We start from the raw sequence: 13,415 nt of genomic DNA, 5'->3' as shown, positions 1-13,415 counted from the left end.
GTGACGGTACTTTTAAAGACAGCCCGTTCCACTCTATTTCACTTATCTTTTAAGGGATGAAAACAATTAAATCCTTTAAATAGTGTGTTAATACTGACTAGACAATGACTTTTTATTTTCTTTATATCCTCTTTCTATGCTTCCATGATTATTTCATTTTTCATTACTTGATAAGTTTCTAAATTCCTTGATGATATTTGAGAAGCACCCTACAGAGAAAACAGAAATAAGCAAGCAAATTAGGTTGCATGGCAGAGAGGAATGGGCAGTTCATGAAATTACCAAATGTTGTATCCTAGGTGATAAAATGGCGTTACGTTGGTGCAAAAAATAAGATCCTCATGTCACTGTAGGACAAAAGCAATTCGTGCAGCTAAAAGACTGTCTATTTCGCATCATCTCCAAAGTAGGCTTTGATCTGGACAGTTACTAAGAAGGTTTAGCTGCTCAGAGACTTGCAGTCGTTAAATATATAATGATTTTTCAATATTTACAGTCTTTTTCAAGGGCAAACGCGACCCGTTAAAGCACGAAGATTGTGCTTCACCGATTCATATATTTGTAAAACAGAGAATGGTTGCTCTATTCTGTTTCAGCTTGATGCCTTGCCTTATACTGATCCCAGGACCCCAGGACCATGACCTGAGCCCAAGGCAGATACCTAATCTACTGAGTCACCCAGATGCCCTCTTGAACAGTCTTCTATCCAATTATATGTAAAGAAGTTAAACATAATGAAAAATTCATGTCTTCTTAGTGAAGCTGGATGTAAACAGGAGTCTGTCTGATCCAGTTTGGAGAATATTCTTACCTTGAGGAATGTGCATGCATCATGGGGTGACCTTATAGCCTGAGCTGCCTGCTCAGGTCCAGCTCGTGCCTGTTGTCTCATGTCATTATTAATAGTGTCCCTTCATTCTCAAATATTCTTTTTTTTTTTTTGAGTTTTTATATTTGAGTTTATTCCTCATTTAACTTTTAAAACACTACTAGAGTTTAATATTAAAACAAAAACAAGAGCGAGTAGTAAGCTATGATTATAGTCCTTCACTCATTCACTACTGCACAAAAAGTGCCAGCAGTGTTATTCACTGGCCCCATTAAGAGGTCTGACACTGAACACCACCCCTGGGATGATGTTCATCATTCTCACATGCTTCCCCATTGTAATGACGCCCTCTTTTCCGATTTGGAAAGTCCACCAGTTCTACCTGGTCCGTTTCATCAGTCTCTTCTACTTCCTTCCTCTCAGGCAGGAGTTTTCGTCAAGAGAGTTTATCAGGAGAGAGAAAGCCATTCTCAGGAAAGTTTACCTTAAATTCGACAACAAGGTGACCCTTCTTATATGGTCTATGATAAATTGGCGTGCCTTCATTTAGCACACACTTGTTATCTCCATGCTTGACAATTTGACCTGAAGGAGAGGTGATGACAATGGTTCGGTTGTCAAGAGTAGATATTTGCCTTTTGAAAACCACACAGTGCTTCAACCAGCTGCATGTCCATACGCATGAAAAGGTCTTCTCACCCAGTGAAAACAGCATGGTCCTTCTGACCTAAAACAATGATAATATCTCCTGGTTCCAGTCCTGGTTCTTGGTCTCCTTCACCATGGAATGTTATCTCCTGGCCATCTTTCATGCCTTTGTCAATAGGAACTTCTAGAATTTTCTTCTCTCGAACTATCTTCCTTCCATTGCAGCTTTACATCTGTCTTTAGGACTGATCTGTTCCCCCATGGCGCTGGCACTCCATGCACACAGATTGAATTTGCTGAACCATTCCAGGTCCTATCTGATGAATTCTTATTTGCATTCCAGTACCTGGGGAACTGGGACAACATTCAACTCCTCCTTTCTTACCACCTCGGCCTTCACATTTATCGCAAATCACATTCTTTTGCAGAGCTAGTTTTCTTCTTTCACTGTCGTATAAATCTTCTAAGGTTACTGAGAGCTGATGGACAACTTTTTTACCTTTCCTTTCTCTCTGCATTCTTCCTCCTCCTCCAAAAAACATATCAAAGATGTCCATGGGGGAGCCAAAACCACCACTGGCTCCACCTTCTTTAATTGCCTGTTCTCCTCCTTTGTCATACTTTTCTTTGCATCAGAGAGTACTTTGTAAGCTTGAGAAATCTGTTTAAACTTCTCTCCTTCGTTAGGATTCTTATCAGGGTGGTGTTTCAAGGTCAGTTTCCTGGAGGCCTTTTTCAATTCTTCTAGGGTGGCATTGGGTTTGACCCCCAAAATATCATAGTAAGTGGTTTCTTTCTTTTTTTTTTTTTAAGGTTTTATTTATTCGTTTGACAGACAGAGATCACAAGTAGGCAGAGAAGCAGGCAGAGAGAGAGAGAGAGGAAGGGAAGCAGACTCCCCGCTGAGCAGAGACACCCCCCGCCCCCACGCTGCTTGATCCCAGGACCCTGGGATCATGACCTCAGCTGAAGGCAGAGGCTTTAACCCACTCAGCCACCCAGGTGCCCCATAGTAAGTGGTTTCTTTCACCATTTTCTACAGCTGGTGAGAGGGCTGAGGCTGATGTGGGGGAGCAGGAAGGAGCGTGTTGCTGGGTGCAGCTCAGGTAGCCACCTCTCCTCCGTTCTCAAATATTCTATGGTCTGATCATGATAACCCTAATCATAGGCAAGAGGACAGCTTCAGAATAACAACCAGTGGGTCCCTATGCTGGGGGTTCCTAACTAGGGGCTGACAAAAGAACAGAATGGCAATGCTCTCCAAGACCTCTTTTGCTTTCAGTTTCTCAGATCCTGTGGGGGAGAATATAAAGAGACAAATGTGAAATGAACTTATTCTAAGTAATAATACTGAGGGCCACTGAAAAAACATGATTAACTCTCAAGGCGCCTGGGTGGCCCAGTTGGTTGAGCATTCGACTCTTGGTTTCGGCACCGGTCATGATCTCAGGGTCATGGGATGGAGCCCTGAGTCAGGCCCCACATCAGCCTGGAGTCTGCTTGAAATTCGCTCCCTCTGTTCCTCTACCCATCTCCACCCGCACTCTCTAAAATAAAATAAATAAAATCTTAAAAAAAAAAAATTAACTCTCAATAGTCTGCCCCAATAGGATAATCAGGAATATGTATAACTAACATTTGTCATATTTATTCCATCATATTAACCTTCTTAATTATACTATTCTTTTAAAATTGGTTTATATTGCCTGGTACATTTTGTCTGAGAATGAAGAGAGGTGGCCTACAATTTGCTACAGATAATCCCACGCCGACAATTAAAATAGCACATGCAAATTCCCCTCAACCCCCAGATTCGTGAAGCTGGGACATACATTAAAGCTCACTTAAGTTCAACTCCCTAATTTTATACATGAGGCCTCAAAAGTCCAGGAAGACTGAGCTATTTTCTCCGAGGTAAATGAACAAATCATTGTGATGAGACATAGAATCCACGTTGTTCTATCACTTCACTGGTGAAATCTGCATGACAGTACTTTTACATAGAAATAGTAATCAAAATGTATTTATAGGCATGCTCTTTTGTATTTCCTGAATTAATCAGGAAGCTTATTTCTTAAGTACTATGTGCTGTGGAAGCTTCTATAAATCCATTGTTCCATTTTTGCTTTCCTTGTAAACCTGCACTTATTTTATATGGAAAGAAGAGCTCTGAAGTTGGGAAAGCGGACCAGTGAGATGAAGTGGCTAATGGCGTCTTCTATTTCACATCCCCATTTCTGTTTTGAAAGGTAGTAACTGTATAGGTAGAGATAGAAATACTAGTTACAATAAAAGCAAATACACATGTGCTGTACATTTCAGAAGCTGCCTAGTGAAATCTGTAATGTTCTAAATTGAAGGGGTGGTAACACAGCACATTAATTTCCCCAAGTTTTTCAGAGTATACATGCTGCTTATCAGGAAGGGCCCTTGCCTTTCTTTCAAAACTAATTTTGAGGGGTGCCTGTGTGGCTCAGTGGGTTAAAGCCTCTGCCTTCAGCTCAGGTCATGATTCTAGGGTCTTGGGATCAAGCCCCGCATCGGGCTCTCCGCTCAGCAGAGAGCCTGCTTCTTTCTCTCTCTCTGCCTGCTTCTCTGACTACTTGTGATCTCTGTCAAATAAATAAATAAAATCTTAAAAAAACCTAATTTTGATTAGTTTTCCCTATTTAACAATGTATTTTCTTTGTGCGTCAAGCTTAGAATCCCAAAATAAGTTTTAAAAAATAATTTAAAAAATTTTAGCAGTTATGTTGTCAGAAGAAGGGAGCCCAAATTTCTAACCATGAATTTCTCAAACATATCAAAAGCTTTTATGAGGGAATACTACCTCTTTTAATGAAAGGAAGTCTCTTGGAATCACCAACACTTGGAGACTCATTTTCTTGCGTGCTGGGGAAGAGGTGTGCCATCACAACACCTACCACTAGGGGGCATCCTCCAACACGCCTTAGCTCTTTCCCCAAAGGAGCATTGGATCTCACACATGTCAGAACACAGCACCCCCTTTTCTTACAAAGGTCCCTACGTTCTGCAATGAGAATCATTATGTGTGTATCACTCATTATTATCATACATATCTTATAAAATTAATATAGTGTTCCAATGATAACATAAAAGAAGTAATAAGAAAGTGATTTATAACAAAGTAGTATGTATTTCCACATATAAAACTTAGGTAAAATATAGAAAATATATATAATGAGTAGTCAGATTCTATACATAGAGGCAATTGCTAAAATGCAGACAGATAGAGGTGTGTTAATGTGATGATTCAGATACTTTGAGGGGCGTTGCCATCGATGACAAAATGGCGGAACGTGAAGAAGTCATTGTAAATCTCCAAATAAATTTAAATCAGTCTTGATTTCTATTGCAGCTGCATTCCTTTAAAAAAAAAAATCCAGTATGGGGTGCCTGAGTGGCTCTATCCGTTAAGCATCGAACTCTCAATTTTGGCTCAGGTCATGATCTCGGGGTTGTGGGAGAAAGTCCTGCGTCAGGCTCCATGCTGGCTGCTTGAGATTCTCTCTCCCTCTCCTGCTGCCCCTCCCCACCTCTGCTCTCTCTCTCTCTCTCTCTCTCATTCAAAAAAAGAAAAGAAAAGAAAAAATCTAGTATCTCTGAAAACAACCCTAAAACTCCATTTTATACATAAAAGTATTGTGTTTATGTGTAAAATAGTGCTATCAACCAATGTTCATGTCCCTCTCACCTTCAAATTCATGTGCCATCCTAATGCCCAAGGTGATGGTCTCAAGAGGTGGGGCTTTTGGAAAGTGATTAGCTCAGCATGGTAGTGGCTTCATGAGTGGAATTAGTGCCATTATAAAGGAGACCGCAGAGGGGTCTGCTATGTGAGAACACCAGACACATATCTGCACGTGAGGACACGAGAAGATGGCAATCTGCAGTCAAGGAGAGAGCTCTCACCTGAGTGTGACCATATGGGAACCCTGAGCTCAGACTTCCAGCCTCCAGAATTGTGAGAAACAAACTTCTATTGTTTATAAGCCCCCCAAACTGCGGTATTCTGCTATAGCTCCCCAAACGGATCAATAGTTACATTCTAGGCTCAGATACTGACAGTGTTTGGTTTGGTTTGGTTTGGTCTTTAACCCACGGGAATGTTTCAGAAGGGCATTTGGAAGTTGGACAGTGTATGGAACAGCTCTTCTCAGGCATATTGCAACACTAGCATTCCAGACACCCTCTCTTAAATTCCACAAGTGCCCCCACAACCCATCTGTCATGCCAGCAAACTTCCAAAATGCCCCTAAAGGTGCTTCCACTCTCATTTGAGAATGACCGGTCAAGAGCAAAAGGGCCTCCTTTCTACCCTCAGGTATATCTTCCTTTAGTTCTCAGATGAGAGGGAGATTCTCTTCTTTCCCCACACGCCTGGCCCCGAGAGAGCCCTTTGGTGGGACGCTGTACATCTCTGAAGTTGGGAAAGCGGACTTAGAGTACATCTCTGTCTCCATCTCTACATGTCTATCATCCAGAATTTCACATACAGCATTGGAAAGAATTTCAAAAAGAAACAGGAGGAGGGCGCCTGGGTGACTCAGTTGTTAAGCATCTGCCTTCAGCTTGGTCATGGTCCCAGGGTCGGGGAACTGAGCCCCCCCACCCCCCTGCCCCGCATCAGGTTCCCTGCTCAGCGGGAAGCCTGCTTCTTCCTCTCGCTTCCACTCCCCCTGCTTGTGTTCCCTCTCTCGCTGTGTCTTTGTCAAATAAATAAATAAAATCTTAAATTAAAAAAAAAAAAAGGAAACAAAACAGGAAGAAATGCAAAGGAAGAATGTGTGACACCTGGTGCCCTGTTAGAAATACCAATACAGGGTTTCTCAGAGTGTGGTCAGATGGTTACCTGCATCAAAAATATGTATTAAAGGGGCGCCTGGGTGGCTTAGTGGGTTGCAGCCTCTGCCTTCAGCTCAGGTCATGATCCCAGGGTCCTGGGATCGAGGCCCACATGGACTCTCTGCTCGGCAGGGAGCCTGCTTCCTCCTCTCTCTCTGCCTGCCTCTCTGCCTACTTGTGATCTCTATCAAGTAAATAAATAAAACCTAAAAAAAAAGTTAATGTTTTAAAAAAATATGTATTAAAAATACTGATTCCAGGGCTTCACTTCACACCTTTGAAACCAGATCTCTGGGGCATGTGGCCCCATAGAATCTGCATTTTTACTAGCTCACATGCTATGAATGTGCTCTAGCCACAAGAGGCCCTTGAGTCATCACACCATCACCACTATGCAGAGCTGCCGATCTGGCCCTGAGAGGAGGTCCGTGGGTCCTTGTAGGACTGGCCTGCTTCAGCTCCCACATGACATTTGGGCAGTAACCTTGCGGGAGAAGCTGGAAGGCACCCCCACACACCTCCTTGGGTTGGATACATCTGCTTCAACCTCAGGTGGGTGGCCCACTGACTTCTGGTTTCCTTTTTTAACCCCAATTCTCCTCAAACAGACACATACACACACACACACACACACACACACACACACACACACACGTGCGCATACACACACATATAGACACACAGCCCCACTCTGTTAAAAATCTCTTCTTCCTACTCTTTTCAAAGAGGATTACTTCTTATTATTTAATCGAGGCATGATTTCATATTCTAAATGCACTTTTGTGTTAAAATAAGCAGAAAAAACTGGAAAAGAATGTCTGTAGGTTTGGACAAGGGTTCGAAGGTGCAGAAATCCTATATATAATTCTGCCTGTGTGCACAGAGCGGTAAGGGAAGTGTAGTCCCATGTCATATTTTTTCCACTATGTGTCAAACAAGGTAAACAAAAATCCGTTTCTCTTCATAGAGCTGTATAGACACAGTCTAGGTTTTTTAACTTTCACTCCAAGTTGGGTGCGCTCACCTTTCAAAGAGTATTGATTATTCCACTGGTATAAAATAGATCATGGCGATGACGATAGCGATAATTATACCTTATCCAGAGGCACAGAGCATGCTAGTGCTTTAGGCAGGATCAGGACCCGGATTACCAGGCGTGGAAGCCTCAGCACTTGTCACTCTACCGCATGCTGTTTGACAAGGAATTCATGGATACAGTCCTACCAAATTACCTATTAGTGCATGCAGTTCTCTAGGCCTGTACTTAGGCCTCTGCAAAAGAATGAGAAAATCGGAAATTTGGTATGTAGTGCCAGTGCTTATAATACAGGATTTACAAGGCAGGGGAATTGATTGCCAAGTGGGGGAGGGATCAAGAACCAAACAGGGGACAGTGAAGTAACCCAGAGATGTGCAACCATAAGAAGGCGCTAGTACCCTTCATGGAGAGGCAACAGGAGGAGGTGAAGTTACTAGGGGCTTCAGGGCTTCAGCGAAAGCTGGAACCCCAAGAAGCCAGTCCACAAAGGAGACTGAGCCACTTGGAAGAAGCCACTTGAGGCAGAGAAGGTAATAACTCTGGTTTCTCCCTTGCTTTTACGCTCCTTTGCTTTTACACTTTTTTTTTTTTTTTTTTTTTTTTACAATTTCTACCAGCCAAACCCAATAAACAAGGCCAGGAATCTAAAAAACCAGCCCTCATCAGTTGCTCCCCCTCTGTAGGAGCCATCAGGGAAGGGCAAGGACTGGGTCTGAGGGCAGACAGACCCAGACAGGCACACCCACATGGGGTTTTGTTGTTTTCCGGAAAAACACTCCTTAAGCCCACTTTAAATAGCAACCCCTAACACCTTTAGACTAACTTGATGGACCAACAAAAATCTTTTAAAATCACACGTGTCCAACTGAGAGTTGGAGCGCCCTCTAGGGGAAAGCTGGCTGCCCGGCCCCACCTCTCCGCCGCTCCCCCACCAGCCCTGGCTGGGCACTGACGTCCTCGTTTTCCTTCTGCTGCCGTGTTGTTGCCTACCAGTGTTCTTTTTCTTCAAATACTCCAAGAAATATGGCTGTGGTCTTATTAGATATTGAGTCAAAGGAGACTCAGTACATATTATATTCTGAGTGTGCTGTTCCACATTCAGAGGAATTGCCAGATAAATGAGTCGTAGAAAACATAACAGCAGCAGAGAGGATGGGGTCCCAGTGCACTCAGAGCTAGCCATGGCTCAGGATCACTGCCGGCATCTAAGGAGAAGCAGACAGGATGTCTTCTGGGAGTATGCTCTCCTGATTTACAGTGATTTTTAAAAAATCACTTTATCCTGTATTTTTTGAGGAAGGTGGCTCAGTAGGGTAATTTGTGGTTAAGATAATAGACCTTAGAGTCTCCTTTTCCTTGTAGCTTTACAAGTCTGCCCTCTTTTCTCGATCCCATACCCCTGGCCTGTGCTTGTTGTCACCACTGACTGCTTCCCCTCATGCGTCTCCCTCTCCTCATTGCTGCAGCCACTGGGATCTTTCTAGGCAAATAAGATCAGCCATACTCACCATTCTCCAAAGGCTCCTCCAGCCTTTAGGATAATAGCCGCAGGATATTTGGTCCCACACACCCTCCAGGGTTCTGTCACCTACAATCCCTGCTCTGTAAATCCTGGGCACCCAACTACACTCCAGGAAAACACCAGTCTTCCCAGGTGGCGGGCAAATGCTTACCCCAGCAACTCATAATTACTGCCTGTCCCTTTGCCTTCTGGCAAAGCCAAATCTAGAGGACAGGCCGGGCCTTAGTCCTCTGAGTATTACCCAACATCCAAAACCTGCACCCAGGGATATTTGAAAAGTACTCTACAGTTTGCACAGTGGTCCTCACATCTGCCCAACAGTCATCCTTCCAACAGTCACGTAGCAGAATTTTCTAATTATACAGGCAGGGGAACTGAGGCTTGAAAAGGTCATTGGCCCACGTTAGACTCTCAGGTGGCAGAACAGGTACTCACAGCCATGGTTCTCCGAGGGGACAGCACCTAGGACAGAGAATTCTACCGACTGGATGTGATCCCCTCCACCCGCCTCGGCCATAGCCTGCCTAAAGCCGACTTCACCTCCCTGCGCCTGTGTCCTCATCCTTAAAGAAGACAGTAATTCCAATTCAGGCTTGTTACGAGGATTAAATAAAACAATGCCTATGGAGTGTCTCACAGTGCCTGGCTCCCAGCCGGCACTATAAATGTGAGTTCCCTTTCTGACCCCAAGCTTGGCGAGCTGCTTCTCCTATTTCTACAGCAGCTCCTCCTTCTCTGAGCTCGGGAGGCCACTGGGGGTGCCAGCTGTGGAGCACCGTGCCCGTTTTGACGTGATAGCTGCATCGGGTACCAGCTAATCCTTAAAGAAGTGCGGGGACTACAGGCACAGCTGTGAGAAGACAGCGGGAAGGGAACTAAGGGGCCCTAGAAGGCAGGGGTTGGATAGAGGGGTTTGTGGGGAGCGCTGGTCGACAACAGGGGGAGAGGGAGCACCCCACTGCACGCGCTACGGAGGGGTCCGCTCACGTTTCCCGGACCTCCAATATACCGCAAGGAGTCAGGGCCCGCCTCCCTCCCACCCCACTTTACCCCTGCTCACTTCCTCCCCTCCCCAGCTCAAGGCACTGTCCAGAGAGCCACAAAAAGCGAGGAGGGTCCCAGGGCGAAGAAGGGCGGGGGCCGCAGCAGGCGCGCGAGCTTGGGGAGCGCAGGCCCCGCCCCACCCCCGGCGCCGGCTGGCGGGAGGCGGGACATGCGCACGCGGTGGCGGGGCGCAGGGCGCGGGGAGGCGGGGGAACGCGCGTGCAGTTCTCAGCCGGAGCGGGCGGGCGCTGCGGGAGCAGGGCTGCCGTGGGCGGGGAGCCGGACGCGGGAGCGGGGAGCGCGCCGCCAGCGGGCGAGTGCGGGTGTGCGAGGCCGCGGTGGCACACCCGAGAGCCCGGAGCGCCGAGTCTAGGTGATGCGAGCCGCGCGGAGCCGCCGCGCTGCTGTGCCGGGTGAACTCGAGCGGCGTTGACCTCAGCGAGGGGAGAGCGGGACGCGGCGGCTGCCAGCCCCGCGGGGATCCTAGGGGCTAGGGGTGCGCCGGGCACGGCGGCGGCGCGGGAGCGCGGGGCGCAGACCGGGCGGGGCTGGGGGACAGTGATGAGCGGGCGCGCGGGGAGGCTGCACGCCGCCGCCGCCGCCCGGAGCATCTGCCGCCGGAGCTGCTGCTCGCGGCCCGGGATCAGCCGGCCATGGAGACGCTGAACGGCCTCGCGGGCGGTGGCGCCCCGCACGCGAAGCCGCTGCCGCCCGGCCAGCACCACCGCCACCACCACCTCCACCCGCTGGCCGAGCGTAGGCGGCTGCACCGTGCGCCCTCGCCCGCCAGACCCTTCCTCAAGGACCTGCACGGCCGGCCCCCGGCGTCCGGCCCGGCTCCGGCGGCCCCCTCCTCGGCCCGAGCCCCGGCGCCCGGCGCTCCACGCTCGCCCAACCTCGCGGGCAAAGCACCGTCCTCGCCGGGAACCCTGGCCGCGCCCGGCCGCCTCTCTCGGCGCAGCGGCGGCGCCCCTGGAGCGAAGGACAAGCCGCCACCGGGCGCCGGGGCCAGGGCAGCGGGCGGCGCCAAGGCCGCTCCGGGCCTCAGGAGGGCGGCGCGCACGGCGCCCGCGGAGCTGCTGCCCCGGGCAGGGAGGCCGCCGCCGCCGCCCGGGACCGAGCCGCTGTCCGCCACTGCCAAGGGCCGCAAAGCCAAACGCGGCCCCGGGGTGCCCCCCGCCCGTGCCACCGGGCCCCCGGCCCCCGCCGCTCCAATCCCCGCCGTGATCCTCGCTGTGACCTCCTCGGCCGGCTCCCCTGCTCCCGGCTCGCGCATCAGCCACACAGACAGCAGCTCCGACCTCTCCGACTGCCCCTCCGAACCCCTGTCCGACGAGCAACGCCTGCTCCCCGCCGCCAGCAGCGACGCCGAGTCTGGCACGGGCTCCAGCGACCGGGAACCGCTGCGAGGAGCCCCCACGACGAGCCCGGCAGCTCGGGGGGCGCCGCCCAGCAGCCCCGAACCCCCTGCGCTCCTCGCCGCGCCTCCCGCCGCCGGCGCCTGCCTGGGGGGTCGGAGCAGCCCTGGCGGGGTCCCGACGGGGTCCTTGGGAATGGGTGTGGCAGAGGATGCCGGGGGGCGCGCGCCGCTCGAGCGAACGGTCCCCGGGGTGCCCAAGGAGCCCGGTCCCGGCGAGCAGACCCGACTGGTACCGGCGGCGGCGGAGGAGGAGGAGCTGCTGAGGGAGATCGAGGAGCTGCGCTCGGAGAACGACTATCTCAAGGTGAGCAGCCGGCTCGGCCTCAGGTGTCCCGGAGGCGACCCCAAATGGTCTGGGTGCGGGGGGGGGGGCGGGGAGGGGGACCCGCGAGTCCAACATTCCGGGTCCTGACGAGCACGTTCTCTCTTCTGCGCTTCACTTTCCCGTCCCCGCATACACACTGGGCTTTGGAAACTTAAGCTAAAACTTCTGGAAGGAGCAGCAAGACCTGTGGGTCTGGGCGGGTCCTCACCCCACTTAGCTTTTCTTGTTTCTGGGTCTTGCTTCTTCTTGCTGATGCCATTGGCTCTGTAGATGTGCTGGGGGAGAGGTGGCCAGAATTACATTTTGGATACACTGCTGACCGTCCGCCCGGCCAAAATGTGCCCACTCTCACCTGTGGGATCTGGCTACCCCCGGCCAGGGAGCTCTCCCCGCCTGGGCAGGAGTGTGTAGATTGGGGAGCCTTTTGTGGGCCAGGCTGTGGATGCATCAGATGCTTTTCCTGCAGTGGTACAGAGTGAGGCCCCTTCTGTTTCTCTGGGTGGGGGCACCTCCCAGTTTTCAGTGATAAACCTTAAGTTCAGGGGTCCCATGAGTGTGCCCTAGGTTGGGGACTGGGGGGTTGGTGGGCTTGGTCCGCCTGTCCTTTGTAGGCATCCACAAGCCGGTTTTGCTTGTCAGGAGAGGCCACTTAATCCCCCCTGCACGCCAGCACTTTCAAGGGAATTGCAACCTCCGTTGCCCAATCTCTGAGTATTTCTTGTCAGGTCCTGCTAGCAGAGAACTCCTCCTGGTCTTCTTAGCTTTGGGGCCCTCAATCTGACTTCTGCCTTTTCTCCCAGGAGGCAGGCAGGTTGGCCCTGCAGAATGGAGGGCTTAGTGTGTGTGTATGTGTATGGGGGAGAAGGGGGGTTAAGACAACTGAAGTGACTTGAGAGAAAATAAGGGGGATGGAATTTGGGGCAACTGCTTTATTATAGTCTTTAAGTTAGTAAATAGCTACAGTGGTATAACTGTTTTCATGTTTCTGTTAAGATTCTGATATGGGTCTCCTCCCAAACCAGTGGACGGCCTTCCTTTATCTGGGTTATGTGATTTGTACTTTTTCTCAGCAAATGCTAACCTACCCGAATGAGGCCCGGTTATTGGCCAGTGGGACCAAGGGCATGGGCTTATTTAAGGTGGTGAAGTGTGCAGTTCAAGCTGTCTTCGGAATAGGTTCGCTGCCGAATGTTCTAAACCTCAGCCTCTTACAGGAGCTGCTCACCCCAGCTGAGCCCAGTGGTAGTTTTGCCTGCAAAGAGGTAGCAAGCAGTGAGGCAGAGGAGGAGAGGTGAGAACAGATTGGGACTTTGGAGCAAGATGTTTCAAACAGTACATTTGCTGGTGTCTCCCACTCACGTAATAAACAGAGTGAATTTCAAAGGTGCTGAAGAGAAAGGCTGGTGATGTTGTATCTTGAAATCTTGAAATCAACGCTTTTGTAGATCTTCAGCAAATGTAAACTCCCTAAGGGCCAGAAAGATAATCTCGTTGGGCTACAGAGCCAGCTCTAAGCATGATCCCTGACCTACAGTGTTTCTGATTAAATGATGTTTATCCAGATTATGACCTGCTAAGCAACAGGAAACTGAGGGTTCCATAAAAGAAAGGATGTTTCCCATTGCATCTTTGATCTTAAGGTAGGCAGCTCAATAGTCATTTCAGAGTTCATTCCTAGGTAACTGTTTATTTGCTTTATCCTTTCACGGTGGTGGAGTCTCT

At 49.4% G+C, this 13,415-nt stretch overlaps 1 protein-coding gene and 1 pseudogene across 9 annotated transcripts in view; one reads left to right on the top strand and one right to left on the bottom strand.

Moving 5' to 3' along the window:
* Positions 1–1,040: 1,040 nt before the first annotated feature.
* Positions 1,041–10,559, bottom strand: LOC101680731 (annotated as a pseudogene).
* MTCL1 (microtubule crosslinking factor 1) overlaps positions 9,701–13,415 on the top strand; it is a 124,093-nt gene continuing 120,378 nt past the window's right edge. For 2 of the 9 annotated variants that reach the window (XM_045065382.1, XM_045065381.1), the window contains exon 1: positions 9,707–11,672. In XM_045065382.1, coding sequence (XP_044921317.1) covers positions 10,602–11,672 — 1,071 coding nt within the window. In that variant the 5' untranslated portion in view covers positions 9,707–10,601. Of the gene's footprint in view, positions 11,673–13,415 lie in introns of all 9 variants that reach the window. The other 7 variants (XM_004742722.3, XM_013051389.2, XM_045065384.1 and 4 more) reach the window with 6 other exon arrangements.

The sequence above is a fragment of the Mustela putorius genome, unplaced genomic scaffold (genome assembly GCF_011764305.1).
Source record: "Mustela putorius furo isolate JIRA1106 unplaced genomic scaffold, ASM1176430v1.1 tig00003858_pilon_pilon_pilon, whole genome shotgun sequence".
In the NCBI taxonomy this organism is placed as follows: domain Eukaryota; kingdom Metazoa; phylum Chordata; class Mammalia; order Carnivora; family Mustelidae; genus Mustela; species Mustela putorius.
The sequence above is the reverse complement of the archived record's forward strand: the minus strand, read 5'-3'. Positions and strand labels throughout refer to the sequence as shown.